The sequence below is a fragment of the Salvelinus alpinus genome, chromosome 1 (assembly GCF_045679555.1).
Source record: "Salvelinus alpinus chromosome 1, SLU_Salpinus.1, whole genome shotgun sequence".
Classification (NCBI taxonomy): domain Eukaryota; kingdom Metazoa; phylum Chordata; class Actinopteri; order Salmoniformes; family Salmonidae; genus Salvelinus; species Salvelinus alpinus.
Genome location: NC_092086.1, coordinates 58,066,093 through 58,082,510, shown reverse-complemented (window position 1 = coordinate 58,082,510; position 16,418 = coordinate 58,066,093). Strand labels below are relative to the sequence as shown.

Sequence of the window (16,418 nt, the reverse complement as noted above, 5' to 3'; positions counted from 1 at the left end):
GGTTGCTGCCCCTATCATCGCCAAGCTTATCTCCAACCTTTTTAACCTGTCTTTCCTTTCTTGGGAGGTTCCCATTGCTTGGAAGGCAGCTACAGTTCGTCCTTTATTCAAAGGGGGAGATCAAGCTGATCCTAACTGTTATAGGCCTATTTCTATTTTGCCCTGTTTATCAAAAGTGTTGGAAAAGCTTGTCAATAATCAACTGACTGGCTTTCTTGATGTCTAGAGTATTATCTCGACTATGCAATCTGGTTTCTGTTCAGGTTATGGATGTGTCACTGCAACCTTCAAGGTCCTCAATTCGAGGTCCACCATTGCCCTTGATTCTAAGGAATATTGTGCTGCTATTTTTATTGACTTGGTCAAAGCTTTTGATACAGTAGACCATTCCATTCTTGTGGGCCGGCTAAGGATTATTGGGGTCTCTGAGGGGTCTTTGGCCTGGTTTGCTAACTACCTCTCTCAAAGAGTGCAGTGTATAAAGTCAGAACATCTGCTGTCTCAGCCACTGCCTGTCACCAAAGGAGTACCCCAAGGCTCGATCCTAGGCCCCACGCTCTTCTCAATTTACATCAACAACATAGCTCAGGCAGTAGGAAGCTCTCTCATCCATTTATATGCAGATGATACAGTCTTATACTCAGCTGGCCCCTCCCCAGATTTTCTGTTAAATGCTCTACAACAAAGCTTTCTTAGTGTCCAACAAGCTTTCTCTACCCTTAACCGTGTTCTGAACACCTCCAAAACAAAGGTATTGTGATTTGGTAAGAAGAATGCCCCTCTTCCCACAGGTGTTAATAATACTTCTGAGGGTTTAGACCTTGAGGTAGTCACCTCATACAAGTACTTGGGAGTATGGCTAGACAGTACACTGTCCTTCTCTCAGCACATATCCAAGCTGCAGGCTAAAGTTAAATCTAGACTTGGTTTCCTCTATCGTAATCACTCCTCTTTCACCCCAGCTGCCAAACTAACCCTGATTCAGATGACCATCCTACCATGCTAGATTACGGAGACATCATTTATAGATCGACAGGTAAGGGTGCTCTCAAGTGGCTAGATGTTCTTTACCATTCGGCCATCAGATTTGCCACCAATGCTCCATGCTCCAAGTCCATTTATTTAAGTGGCCAGAGATTTGCGTGTGTATGTTGGCAGCAGCCTCTCTATGTTAGTGATTGCTGTTTAACAGTCTGATGGCCTTGAGATAGAAGCTGTTTTTCAGTCTCTCGGTCCCAGCTTTGATACACCTGTACTGACCTCACCTTCTGGATAATAGCGGGGTGAACAGGCAGCAGCTCGGGTGGTTGTTGTCCTTGATGCTCTTTTTGACCTTCCTGTGACATCGTGTGCTGTAAATGTCCTGGAGGGTGTAACGCTCGTCGTTGGAATGAGGTGAGGACCAAAGCGCAGCGTGGTAAGTGTTCATCATTCTATTTATTAAACATAGAACACTAAACAAAATAACAAAGGAGAACGCAACGCAACAGTTCTGTAAGGTGAACTCCACTGCACAGAAAATAATCACCCACAAAACACAATGAAAAACAGGCTACCTAAATATGGCTCCCAATCAGAAACAACGACTGACACCTGCCTCTGATTGAGAACCATACTAGGCCAAACACATAGAAAAGGACAATAGAACAAAACATAGAAAAAACAACATAGAATGCCCACCCCAACTCACGCCCTGACCAAACTAAAATAAAGACATAACAAAGGAACTAAGGTCAGAACGTGACAGAGGGCAGGTAGTTTGCCCCCGGTGATGCATTGTGCAGACCGCACTACCCTCTGGAGAGCCTTGTGGTTGAGGGCAGTGAAATTGCTGTACCAGGCGGTGATACAGTCTGACAGGATGCTCTCGATTGTGCATCTGTAAAAGTTTATGAGTGTTTTAGATGACAAGCCAAATTTCTTCAGCCTCCTGACGTTGAAGAGGCGCTGCTTCGCCTTCTTCACAACGCTGTCTGTGTGGGTGTACCATTTCAGTATGTCCGTGATGTGTATGCTGAGGAACTTAAAACTTTCCACCTTCTCCACCACTGTCCCGTCGATGTGGATGGGGGGGTGCTCCCTCTGCTGTTTCCTGAAGTCCACGATCATCTCCTTTGTTTTGTTGACGTTGAGTGAGAGGTTATTTTCCTGACACCACACTCCGAGGGCCCTCACCTCCTCCCTGTAGGCCATCTCGTCGTTGTTGGTAATCAGGCCTACCACTGTAGTGTCGTCTGCAAACTTGATGATTGAGTTGGAAGCGTGCATGGCCACGCAGTCATGGGTGAAGAGGGAGTACAGGAGAGGGCTGAGAACGCACCCTTGTGGGGCCCCAGTGTTGAGGATCAGCGGGGTGGAGATGTTGTTTCTTACCTTCACCACCTGAGGGCGGCCCGTCAGAAAGTCCAGGACCCAGTTGCACAGTGCGGGGTCAAGACCCAGGGTCTCGAGCTTAATGACGAGTTTGGAAGGTACTATGGTGTTAAATGCTGAGCTGTAGTCAATGAACAACATTCTTACATTGGTATTGCTCTTGTCCAGATGGGATAGGGCAGTGTGCAGTGTGATGGCGATTGCATCGTCAGTGGACTTATTGGGGCGGTAAGCAAATTGGAGTGGGTCTAGGGTATCAGGTAGGGTGGAGGTGATATGATCCTTGACTAGTCTCTCAAAGAACTTCATGACGACAGAAGTGAGTGCAATGGGGCGATAGTCATTTAGTTCAGTTACCTTAGCTTTCTTGGGAACAGGAACAATGGTGGCCATCTTGAAGCATGTGGGGACAACACACTGGGATAGGGATTGGTTGAATATGTCCGTAAACACACCAGCCAGCTGATCTACGCATGCTTTGAGGACGCGGCTAGGGATGCCATCTGGGCCGGCAGCCTTACGAGGGTTAACACGTTTAAATGTTTTACTGACGTTGGTCATGGAGAAGGAGAGCCCACAGGCTAAGGTAGCGGGCCATGTCAGTGGCACTGTATTTGTCACGACTTCCGCCGAAGTTGGCTCCCCTGCCTGTTCGGGCGGTGCTCGGCAGTCGTCGTCACCGGCCTACTAGCCGCCACCGATCCCTTTTTCTTTGTCTGTTGGTTGTGTCTTATTAGTTTCACCTGTGTCCTGTTGTATGTGTTTGATGAGCGTCCTTATTTATAGTATGTGTCCCCGCCCTTGTTTTGTGCGGGATTGTTTTGTGTTACGTGTGTTGTTAAGGTAGAGGTGTTTATGTTCTGGACCTGCACCCTGTGTTTTGGGTGGTCCAATTTATTTAACCGCGCCCTGTGTTTGGGCTTGTGGTGTTTTGTGTGCCGTATTAAAGTGCACCTTTTTTCCCTGTGGAACTCTCTGCGTCTGATTCCTTCCTCACCCGCCTAGTCCCGCGTGACAGTATTTTCCTCAAAGTGAGCAAAGAAGTTGTTTAATTTGTCTGGGAGCAAGACGTCGATGTCCGCGACGGGGCTGGTTTTCTTTTTGTAATCTGTGATTGACTGTAGACCCTGCCGCATACGTCTTTTGTTTGAGCCGTTGAATTGCGACTCTACTTTGTCTCTATACTGACGCTTTGCTTGTTTGATTGCCTTGCGGAGGAAATAGCTGCACTGTTTGTATTCGGTCATGTTTCCTTGCCATGTCGTCTTGCCATGATTAAAAGCTGTGTTTCGCTCTTTCAGTTTTGCGCGAATGCTGCCATCAATCCACAGTTTCTGGTTAGGGAAGGTTGTAATAGTCACAGAGGGTACGACATCTCCGATGCACTTGCTAATTAACTCGCTCACCGAATCAGTGTATACATCATTGTTGTTGTCTGAGGCTATCCGGAACATATCCCAGTCCACGTGATCGAAGCAATCTTGAAGCGTGGAATCCGATTGGTCAGACCAACGTTGTATTGACCTGAGCACGGGTGTTTCCTATTTTAGTTTCTGTCTATAGGCTGGGAGCAACAAAATGGAGTCATGGTCAGACTTGCCGAATGCAGTGCGGGGCAGGGCTTTGTATGCATCGCGCAAGTTCGAGTAGCAATGATCCAGAATACTAACAGCTCGCGTCGCGCATTCGATATGCTGATAGAATTGAGGAATTATTGTTCTTAGGTTAGCTTTGTTAAAATCCCCAGCTACAATAAATGCAGCCTCAGGATGTATGGTTTCCAGTTTACATAGAGTCCAGTGAAGTTCTATCAGGGCCGACTAGGGATCTGCTTGGGTGTGGGGATATACACGGCTGTGACTATAATCGAAGAGAATTCTCTTTAATGCGGTCGGCATTTGACTTTAAGGAATTTTAGGTCAGGTGAACAAAAGGACTTGAGTTCCTGTATATTGTTGTGATTATACCATGAGTCGTTAATCATAAGGTATACCCTTCTTCTTACCAGAGAGATGTTTGTTTCTGTCGGGGAGATGCATGAAGAAACCGGGTGGCTGTACCGACTCTGACAACATATACCGAGTGAGCCATGTTTCCGTGAAATAGAGAATTTTACAATCTCTGATGTCTCTCTGGAAGGCAACTTGTGCCCTAATTTCATCCACCTTGTTATCTAGTGATTGGACATTGGCTAGTAATATGCTCGGAAGCGTTGGATGGTGTGCTCGCCTTCTGAGTCTGACCAGTAGGCCGTTCCGTCTGCCTCTCCTGCGGCGACCGCATTGTTTTGGGTCGGCCTCTGGGATAAGATCGCATGTCCAGGGTGGAGTTCCGAACAAAGGATCCGCTTCGGGAAAGACGTATTCCTGGTCGTAATTATGGTAAGTTGACATCGCTTTTATATCCAATAGTTCTTTCCGGCTGTATGTAATAACACTTGAGATTTTCTGGGCTAACAATGTAAGAAATAATTCATAAAAAAACTAATAACTGCATAGTTTTATAATGGACCTGATGCGAGGCGACCATCTCTGTCGGCGCCATTTTTGTGCTGCTACAATGTTGTATTGCTACCATGTTGTTGTTATGTTGTGTTGATACCATGCTGTGCTGTTGTCTTAGGTCTCTCTTCATGTAGTGTTGTGTTGTCTCTCTTCTTGTGATGTGTGTTCTGTCCTATATTTATATTGTATTTATTTTTAATCCCAGGGCCTCGTCCCCGCAGGAGGCCTTTGCCTTTTGGTAAGTGGTCATTGTAAATAAGAATTTGTTTTTAACTGACTTGCCTAGTTAAATAAAGGTTAAATAAAGAAATATATAATAAAAATCATGAGTAATACAACAACAGATCTACTATCGGTGTGATCATATAGCCTATCTCAAATGTTGAAATATAATTTACAAAAATGTCCTGAACAACAATGCATTGGCAGGGCAATTCAAGCAAAGCCAATATGCAGTGATAATGTATTGGGCCTATAGCTTACTGCACAAACCTCATTGCTACAGTACTGTTTTTAATTGGTTAATGTTGCATAGGCTTATGCTTTTTAAGTCTGAGTGGTAGATCTCAGCTTGCATTTTGACTCAAAGTGATCTTGACTCAGAAAAGGTTGGTGACCACTGTTCTAGAGTTTTCCCTGTTAACACTATCAATGTGTCCCTTTACTGTGACAACTGTGATCAAATCAGTGCAATATTAGCCACTTTCAATGCAACATACCGAAACAAAACAAACTATGTAAGAGATTTTGTTGTAGGCAGAACACTTTGGAGTAGGATTCTATTGCATTGACATGCACTACTCAGCCCGTACTTTACACAGACCGGTGTTGTATAAACAATCAGAGCTGCAGTAGGCTTATATGCAAATAGACCATTGCCATATATGGATCTGTGCCATTTACTTTTAACTGGACTGTGTTTACAGCACGAGCGTTGGTGAGTAGATAAACTTGTTTTGAGATCAAAGCGAGAGCTACATGTAGCCAAGCGTGCACATTTTGTTCATATCGTTTGCTAGTTAGTGAGTTATTAGCCCAGTTATGAATTATCTGTAATAGGGGAGTGATTGCTTCCTACAAGAGTACAAAACTTCTTTGAAAAGTGAGTCAGGTAAATATTTTTTTTTGTCTAAAAGGGGCAGGGTTGTATTTTGAGACAGGCTTGAATAAGCTAATTAGCCAATAGGCAGGGGGTAGCATAATTTGTCTGATTCTCTGTAATAATGATATAGGAATAATAATGCATTTTATTTTGTAAAGTGGTTTCTTGCATCAAACAACACAACAACATTTTCAGTCACCTTCTTGTCTGAAGGACAAGTGGATAAACAGGTTAATGTTAAGCCCTGCATGTTTTTTTTTCAAAAGTGTCATGGAAAGTAGACCTACATTGAACACCACATATTGGCCGCTAGAACAGCTATTTTCATGTTAAAATGTTATGGGATGCATTTTCTCCATTGTTTTTGATGGTAGGCCACTCTCTGTAGGCCTACATTATGATCAGATAGCCACAGTAGCCTACATGGCCACTGTTAAAACTGTAATTTAAAGTGGGTACAGCCTTATTGTTCACAGTAAACGCACGCTGGAAGTTGGCACAGAATTTTCACAATGTTCAAGTTTATGCTCAGCAGACCTGAAATTTGCTCAGTGCTGAAAAAAACGAGAGGGAACATTGTAAGCAACCGTATTGCTTAGGTAGGAATGTCTGTCACAAGTGCTTGGGAGGATAGGTCATGGCTAGAAGCTTTTGTAATATTAACATCAGATTTGACATTTTGTAGCAGGTTAGGAGAACTTATGCAGCAGGTTAGGATAATTAACATAGTAGGTTAGAATAATTATGTTAAGGTTAGGAAAAGGGTTAGGGTTAGCTAAAATGCAACCACAAAAAAAAACTTTTGACGTTCATTTGACAAAATCTGGATCCCTTCTAGTCATGACCGGGAGGGAGGGTAGGGGACTAAGCAGGGGATGATTTGGGATCAAAATAAAGATTTTTTATAATTAGCCCAAGATAGAAAACTGAGGTATAATATTAACTGTTGCTTCCACTGGGTTGTTTCAAATGGGAGCAAATTAATCATAGTGGGCAGAACAAGCAAAGAGGTGAGCAGAGCCAAGCACGAACTAGCAAAATCCTATTGGCGCGTTCTAGCATGTGTTTGCATATTTCCGTTAAGGAACTCCTACTCTTTGAAGTCTGCATGTGCAATAACTCAATTCTCCCTTGCACTCCTTCTAAAGAACACTTTTTTTTTTTTTTACTTTCGCAAAGGGTAAAATCTACAAAACGTAGTCCACTCTGTTCATAACAGATTATAATTTTGGGAACAAAAAACTGTATTGAGATCAAATGTTTTATTGATGAGAAAATTAGCAGAATGTCGGCCAAAATCCATCTCGCTCTATCTTCTCCCACTGCCGGCCACTGGGCATCCTCTCATCACCATATTCGGTGGTGAGTGGAAATGCCTTCTTCTTCTTGTGAATTTCCGGGAAAGACTAGATGCTTTTGGCATATTGCCGCCTTTTACAGTTCGGAATGTGCATTCTACATTGTGACAAAAATAAATAAATTAATACAGGGCAAAGGGGAATGGGAAAAACTTAATTGCCACACCATCTTACCCTGTACCTATACGCTTTCCCCAAAAACCCACCACCCCATTCCACTACTTTGGCCCTAAACGATCCTACAACAACCCCTTTTCTCAAAACCTCCTGTAGATCTTCTGCACTAAAATCTCTCACACCATAATATTTCTCTACCTCTGCAACTACCACATCTAACTTCTGTGATTTCCGCTCCATCAGTGCCGTGCAGTGGATCACAATGGCTATAAAAGCAAGAAATCCAACTTTACTCTAATTCATCCTCTCTGGCTCTCTCTCTTCAGGCCTACTCACTGTGGGCCTCCCAGTCGACTCACTCACCCTTGGGCTATCCTCTACTCTCTTCACTTCCTCAGCATAGGAAACGTTCTTCCCCAATCACACTCTGGCAATCTCCACCTGTCTCTCTCACAGGGCACTTCAGATCCCCAGCTGCATGGGCACCCCCACAGGTGACACACAGTGCTTTCTCTATCCCAACTGTACACTCCCTCTGACTGTGCCCTCCTGGACATTTCTCACATTGTGGGATCTCCCTTCTACACACTGCTGCAACATGTCCGAATCCTTAGCACCTAAAGCACCGAAGCGGGTTCGAAACAAAGGCCCTCACAGAATAGCAAATATAACCTTACCTGACCTTATCAGGAAGAAACTCTGTATCAAAGCTCAACAAGACAAACAGGGTATTCTCAGTCTTGCCATTTCCACCGGATCTACGTCTCACCAAACGGCGAGCGTCACAAACACTATAAGTAGTATTACTTGGTTTGAAATCAGGAGATGTAGGTATGTACACCTTGAACGAAGTTGTAAACTCAGGAGACGAATCTCTGATCTTAACAGCGCCATTCTTACGCTTTCACGTCATCGAACCTCCTTTGTCTGTCTCGTGTTCCTTCTCTTTCCTCAAATCTGTATCCCACCAAAGATTATGGATAAACTGACAAGATACATGTCTCTCCGCCCTAACAACAAGAGTCGTTGTCCACAAAGCGGTGGGCTGTCTAGCTATCCTTTCATTGGATTGGTGGATACGTCTCATTATTGCAATCCTTTTTTAAATATTCGATGAGGGTTGTTGACGTGAACCGCCTGTATTCAATGGAGGGAGATGCTATGCTACTAGCCCCATGCCATGAATATGCATAGCCATCTTGAGACAACTCTAATATAAAGTGTTTTTTCCTCAAATTTGTCGGGATGTCACATGTCCTACTTATATTAGTACACTTGTAACAACTTAAGCATTACGAAACTTCTATTTGATCAGATAAACCTCATGTAGCAAATAAGACACTATTTGGGGACCAAATTCGACTCATTGACCTCCATACTAAACCTCTTTGCTTGGTGTGCGAAACAATGAAAAAACGCCACCTGCTGGAGGGAGACAGATTTTCCGCCGAGTTGGGTCTCTCTTCCTCTCTGATCCCTCTCATGTCTACGCCACCAAGTGGAAATGCTAACCGGATGCTTCAGATTCATACATCCGGTGAAACATCTGGCTCATTGTTTTATTTGTGATCAAAGTGCAGACTGGCCGATGACGTTACGACGACATGCGGAAGCAGAAACACAGGTTGAAACTAAAGACAGTACAGTCACATATAGAACAATGAGCCAGATATTTCACCAGACCTTTAGGTGTGAAGCATCCGGGTATCCAGTCACTACCACATATGGTGATGATAGGAAGCCAAGTGGCCGGCAGTGGAAGAAGATGGAACGAGATGGATTTTGGCAGACGTTGTGCTAATTTTCTCATCGATAAAACATTTGATTTCAATACAGTTTTCTGTTCCCAAAACTACAATCTGCTACGAACAGAGTGGACTAAGTTCTGTAGATTTTACCCTTTGCCACAGATTTTTTTTTAAATTGCGTTGTTTGGAAGGAGTGCTGGGCGATTTGAGTTTTTGAACACGCGCACGTCACAGAGTAGGAGTTCCCTAAACAGAAATATGCTAGAACGCGACAATGGGAACTCGCTAGCTCGTGCTTGGCTCTGCCCCCCCTCCTTGCTTGTTCTGCCCACTGTGACTAATTTGTCACGTTGGATACGACAGGCTGTGTTGTATCTGTGGTACAGTGTGTTGAAACTGAATTAAACATCGAATCATATGAGCAAAGGCAGCTTCAAAATAATTTATGATTGCGCCGTCCGCAACAACACTGAAATATTCCTATACAATTCAGTAATTATTTAAAAATCATAGCAGCGGGATTTCTGTATTTCCTGGTTACTGCAGCATTATCAGTGTGTATACAGGCCTGTACTGTGTTGACTAACTGGTTATGATACGAGTGGGACGAAACTGGGTTGGGCCGATTCGAATAGCACTTACCCTTTTAGGATTTCCATTTTGCCTCTGCACCTCGGGAATCAGGTATGGAATCATTCTGAAGTAATTTTGGAGACCTATGATCATTCTATTCGTATCATTGCGTAGTTATCTGTTCTTTTCACCTGCCTTTTTCTCTGCATTGTAGCTACTCCCTGTTTTATGTTACTATTGTCATAGATTGCTAAGATTACTTAAAATGTTACTTTTAGATATTAAATCTCTCTCTCTCTTCCCAGGCCTCTCACCTCATTCTCTTCTTACCAGTTTTCTGCCAGAGTTAGTAAAAGCTTCAGTACCAGTGGCTGTAGTCTGTGTGTGCTACCGCCCAGTGTCTTCACTATGCCCTGCTCGGCCCCTCACAACAAGGCCAGATGCCAAAAGTACCCCAGCTCAGAGACACAGCGGTTCCCAGTGCCTGATGACAAAGTTGACTGGAATACTGATTGGCCCCAGTACAGACCAGTGAGCTACACTGCCCCATCTGTACTCATCAAGCCTGTATGGGCCGATCAGGACATCAGGTGAGTGTGAGAGAGAGAGAGAGGGTTTCAAATTCATTTTGTCATCTGTTTTACTGACATGTGATTATAACTGATTAGTTCATTATTGATGATTATTAAGTATTTTTACAATGTTGTATTATTTCACAGGTCTTTCTCCCCGCGGTTTAACGCTCTGGATGGCAATGTGGACAGGCGGAGTCACGAGGGAGACTACAGAGTGGAGCAAGGCATGCCACTGTGAGCCTTCATCCAACACAGTTCTACAATGGTGACCCTCAGCAAGATGACATCATAATACACAACTACCTACTTACAGACAACATCAACTGCATTCAAATATGCCAAGCATGCCATTTGTTGTCTCAAACTGTTGAAGCTGATGTCATCTTGCTGAGTGTATGTTTAAAATCTCTAACAAAATGCCTACTTGGCATGAGCTGTCAGAAGAAACTGTTGGCAAATGTGTGACCCTATTCAAGCATTGACTAGCCAATGATAAGCTAGCATTCTGCAGCATGTTACTAAGTAGGGTTTTGCTACAGAGTTCTACATGTATATGACCTCATATCAATTTTAAATAATTGAATGTGTAGCAATTCATCATACGTAAACTAACTCTTGTCCTCCTGTAGAAATCCTCGCGGTCGCACTGGATTGACTGGGAGAGGTTTGCTGGGACGGTGGGGACCCAATCACGCAGCAGATCCCATTGTTACCAGGTAACTTTCCCACTTTATTCCATCATCTCTTAAACTATGCATTTACTCTTCAGATAACTTAACCCTAACCTTCCCACAAACTTTCTTTAAAGTCAAACCAACTCCTGTGCCCAATGTTGGTCACCCCTACCCCCTTGGCAAGAGATACAGTTGAAGTCGGAAGTTTACATACACCTTAGCCAAATAGATTTAAACTCAGTTTTTCACAATTCCTGACATTTAACCCTAGTAAAAATTCACTGTCTTAGGTCAGTTAGGATCACCACTTTATTTTAAGAATGTGAAATGTCAGAATAATAGTAGAGATAATGATTTATTTCAGCTTTTATTTATTTTATCACATTTCCATTTCCATATTTGGTAGCATTGCCTTTAAATTGTTTACTTTGGGTCAAACGTTTTGGGTAGCCTTCCACAAGCTTCCCACAATAAGTTGGGTGAATTTTGGCCCATTCCTCCTGACAGAGCTGGTGTAACTGAGTCAGGTTTGTAGGCCTCCTTGCTCACACACGCTTTTTCAGTTCTTCCCACAAATTTTCTATAGGATTTATGTCAGGGCTTTGTGATGGCCACTCCAATACCTTGACTTTGTGGTCTTTGTGGTCCTTAAGTCTTTTTGCCACAACTTTGGAAGTATGCTTGGCTTCATTGTCCATTTGGAAGACTCATTTGCGACCAAGCTTTAACTTCCTGACTGATGTCTTGAGATGTTGCTTCAATATATCCACATAATTTTCCTACCTCATGATGCCATCTATTTTGTGAAGTGCACCAGTTCTCCTGCATCAAAGCACCCCCACAACATGATGCTGCCACCCCCGTGCTTCACAGTTGGGATGGTGTTCTTTGGCTTGCAAGCCTCCCCCTTTTTCCTTCAAACATAACAATGGTCATTATGGCCAAACAATTCTTTTTTTGTTACATCAGACCAGAGGACATTTATCCAAAGTGTACAACCTTTGTCCCCATGTGCAGTTGCAAAATGTAGTCTGCCTTTTTTTTATGGCGGTTTTGGAACAGTGGCTTCTTCCTTGCTGAGCGGCCTTTCAGGTTATGTCGATATAGGACTCGTTTTACTGTGGATATAGATACTTTTGTACCTGTTTCCTCCAGCATCTTCAGAAGGTCCTTTGCTGTTGTTCTGGGATTGATTTGCACTTTTTGCCCCAAAGTACGTTCATCTCTAGGAGACAGAACGCGTCTCCTTCCTGAGCGGTATGACGGCTGCGTGGTCCCATGGTGTTTATACTTGCGTACTATTGTTTGTACAGATGAACGTGGTACCTTCAGGCGTTTGGTTCATCCCAAGGATGAACCAGACTTGTCGAGGTCTACAATTCTTTTTCTGAGGTCTTGGCTGATTTATTTTTATTTTCCCATTATGTCAAGCAAAGGGGCACTGGGTTTGAAGGTAGGCCTTGAAATTCATCCACAGGTACACCTCCAATTGACTCAAATGATGTCAATTAGCTTATCAGAAGCTTCTAAAGCCATGACATCATCTTCTGGAATTTTCCAAGTTGTTTAAAGGCATAGTCAACTTAGTGTATGTAAACTTCTGACCCACTTGAATTGTGATACAGTGAATTATAAGTGAAATAATCTGTCTGTAAACAATCGTTGGAAAAATTACTTGTGTCATGCACAAAGTAGATGTCCTAACCGACTTGCCAAAACTATAGTTTGTTAACAAGAAATTTGTGGAGTGGTTGAAAAATTTGTTTTAATGACTCCAACCTAAGTGTATGTAAACTTCCGACTTCAACTGTACATCTCTCTCAGAAGTGCCTATGACCCTCATACTCAGCTCTGGACCTCGAAGCCAGTGCCACTGCATCTTTTCATTGTTCCCCTCTAATCAGGTGTGTGCAATTAATGATTTAGACCAGGGACACCGGGTGTGTAATTAATTATCAGGTAGAACAAAAAAACAGAAGACTCCGGACCTCGTAGGGTAAGAGTTGAATACCCCTGGCCTATGGAGTTAGGGGTAGATTTGCGTACTGTAGTTTCCGTGGTTTAACCTGTCGCTACTGGATGTGTCACCGCCCTACAGGTGGAAGAGAGACTCAGCTGGACAGCAAGTGTCGCACCCAGTGTCCAAACTGCCAGTTTTGCAGTTTGTGTCCATCAAGAGGAGAGACTGTGGGGAATGGGCCATCCCAGGGGTCAGTGGGATTCTTTAAACTCCTTCCTTCCTCCCTCCTCTGTCTAACCCTCATCCTCCACATACAACACCCGTTCTGCCAGTCACATTCTGTTATAGGTCCCCAAAGCACACACATCCCTGGGTCACTCGTCTTTTCAGTTCACTGCAGCTAGCGACTGGAACGAGCTGCAACAAACACTGAAACTGGACAGTTTTATCTCCATCTCTTCATTCAAAGACTCAATCATGGACACTCTTACTGACTGCTGTGGCTGCTTCGCGTGATGTATTGTTGTCTCCACCTTCTTGCCTTTTGTGCTGTTGTCTGTGCCATAATGTTTGTACTATGTTTTGTGCTGCTGCCATGTTGTGTTGCTACCATGTTGTCATGTTGTGTTGCTACCATGATGTGTTGTCATGTTTGCTGCCATGCTATGTTGTTGTCTTAGGTCTATCTTTATGTTGTGGTGTCTCTCTTGTCCTGATGTGTGTTTTGTCCTGTAGTATTTTTTTAATTTAAAAAAAATCCCAGCCCGTCCCCGCAGGAGGCCTTTTGGTAGGCCGTCATTGTAAATAAGAATTTGTTCTTAACCGACTTGCCTAGTTAAATAAAGGTAACAAATAATTATTCATAATAATACAAAAAAAAGCTCTTTCCTCCTCTCACCTGCTATTCCCTCCTCTTGCTCACCTGCTCTGAACATCTGTATCATCTTGGCCACCTCACTGTATTCTTATGGACGATGATGTGTGTTTGAGTGTGTAGGGTATGGTAGACCCGGGGGAGCTGGTGTCCCTCACCCTGCAGCGTGAGTTCTCTGAGGAGGCTCTGAATTCCCTGGCAGCTTCCCCCCAGGACAGAGAGCGGATCCACGAGCGCATCACTCAGCTGTTCAACTCGCCGGGTCTGGAGGTCAGCAAGCTAGAAAGAATTTATCATCATATATTTATTTTCATTTTGTATTTGTTTGTGTAGTTGACATAAAACACTTGTTTTCTTTCTCTCTCTCTGTCCCTCATCTACTTCTCAGGTTTATAAGGGCTATGTAGATGACCCAAGAAATAATGACAACTCTTGGATGGAAACGGTTGCTGTCAACTTCCATGATGATACAGGTAAATCAATGATTACTCTTATGATATTATAGACACTGATAAACAACAAGTTAAGGCAGTCTTATCTATGCAGGAAAAATGTTGACAAAATTCAATGAAAACAATAAGGATTTGGCTATTCTCACAGCAGGATAGCATGCAACATGTTTCCTTATCCTTTACATTTTTCCCCATTCTGCTCTTTATTTGTACACACATTGCAGTTCTCTGAAATGTAGATTTTTGCTCTGGTTACCTAGGTAACAGTGTGAGCGAGCTCCCATTGCAAGCGGGCGATGATGCCGGGCAAGTCCACTGGATCGACCTTGACTCCGTCCTATCCCTCTATGCAAGCCACTCCCAGTTCTTGGAGGTGGTCGCCAAGGAGAGGCATGCTCACTGGTAACCAAGGAAACTGTCCTCACGTTCAAGAGGGTTGGCCGGAGCAAGGCCCTGCAGCATTATCACTGTTTTGGCATCATGGCCTTGGTCAGGGAGTAACGAAACAATGAGAGCATGTCTTCTTTTGAACAAATCATTTTCCCATCAGCACTGATTAGAGAGGGAGTGGTTACAGAGTAACCACATACCACATAGTAAACAGTGAAAAGCAATAGGTAATATACATTCTAAATATATATACCCTATCAAAATGCATATTAAGGTTAGAAGCAGTAGAAAGGTCTAAGTAGTTATGGCCTTTTTATTTTTATTTCACCATTATTTAACCAGGTAGGCCAGTTGAGAACAAATTCTCATTTACAACTGTGACCTGGCCAAGATAAAGCAAAGCAGTGCGACAAAAACAACAACAGAGTTACACATGGGATAAACAAAGTCAATAACACAATAGAAAAGTCTATGTACGGTGTGTGCAAATGTAGTAAGATTAGGGAGGTAAGGCAATAAATAGGCCATAGAGGCGAAATAATTACAATTTAGCATTAACACTGGAGCGATAGATGTGCAGATGATGATGTGCAAGTAGAGATACTGGGGTGCAAAAGAGCAACAACAACAAAAGATTAACAATTGAATATGGAAGGACAAAAAAATATAGAGTGAGAAGAGCCATACTACAAAGCTCACTAGATGGCAGCAAATATGGACCACAAAAGATAAAACATAGAAAAGGGTAATAGGGCAAAAAACACACCACAAAGTAGTTATAGCAAACTATAGACATTTACATTTACATTTAAGTCATTTAGCAGACGCTCTTATCCAGAGCGACTTACAAATTGGTGCATTCACCTTATGATATCCAGTGGAACAACCACTTTACAATAGTGCATCTAACTCTTTTAAGGGGGGGGGGGGGGGTTAGAAGGATTACTTTATCCTATCCTAGGTATTCCTTAAAGAGGTGGGGTTTCAGGTGTCTCCGGAAGGTGGTGATTGACTCCGCTGACCTGGCGTCGTGAGGGAGTTTGTTCCACCATTGGGGTGCCAGAGCAGCGAACAGTTTTGACTGGGCTGAGCGGGAACTGTACTTCCTCAGAGGTAGGGAGGCGAGCAGGCCAGAGGTGGATGAACGCAGTGCCCTTGTTTGGGTGTAGGGCCTGATCAGAGCCTGAAGGTACGGAGGTGCCGTTCCCCTCACAGCTCCGTAGGCAAGCACCATGGTCTTGTAACGGATGCGAGCTTCAACTGGAAGCCAGTGGAGAGAGCGGAGGAGCGGGGTGACGTGAGAGAACTTGGGAAAGTTGAACACCAGACGGGCTGCGGCGTTCTGGATGAGTTGTAGGGGTTTAATGGCACAGGCAGGGAGCCCAGCCAACAGCGAGTTGCAGTAATCCAGACGGGAGATGACAAGTGCCTGGATTAGGACCTGCGCCGCTTCCTGCGTGAGGCAGGGTCGTACTCTGCGAATGTTGTAGAGCATGAACCTACAGGAACGGGTCACCGCCTTGATGTTAGTTGAGAACGACAGGGTGTTGTCCAGGATCACGCCAAGGTTCTTAGCACTCTGGGAGGAGGACACAATGGAGTTGTCAACCGTGATGGCGAGATCATGGAACGGGCAGTCCTTCCCCGGGAGGAAGAGCAGCTCCGTCTTGCCGAGGTTCAGCTTGAGGTGGTGATCCGTCATCCACACTGATATGTCT

General features: G+C 43.8%; 1 protein-coding gene across 2 annotated transcripts; it reads left to right on the top strand.

The window, feature by feature from the left end:
• Positions 1–9,064: 9,064 nt before the first annotated feature.
• Positions 9,065–15,328, top strand: nudt9 (nudix (nucleoside diphosphate linked moiety X)-type motif 9). 2 transcript variants are annotated; one of them, XM_071352988.1, is made up of 8 exons: positions 9,065–9,886; positions 10,081–10,365; positions 10,495–10,584; positions 10,980–11,066; positions 13,123–13,234; positions 13,982–14,128; positions 14,247–14,331; positions 14,571–15,328. In XM_071352988.1, the coding sequence occupies exons 1-8, from the start codon at positions 9,795–9,797 to the stop codon at positions 14,714–14,716; spliced, it is 1,044 nt and encodes a 347-aa protein (XP_071209089.1). In that variant the 5' UTR covers positions 9,065–9,794; the 3' UTR covers positions 14,717–15,328. The 2 variants fall into 2 exon arrangements, with proteins under 2 accessions (XP_071209089.1, XP_071209175.1); XM_071353074.1 differs by having other exon boundaries at positions 9,068–9,886; positions 10,109–10,365.
• Positions 15,329–16,418: the final 1,090 nt, after the last annotated feature.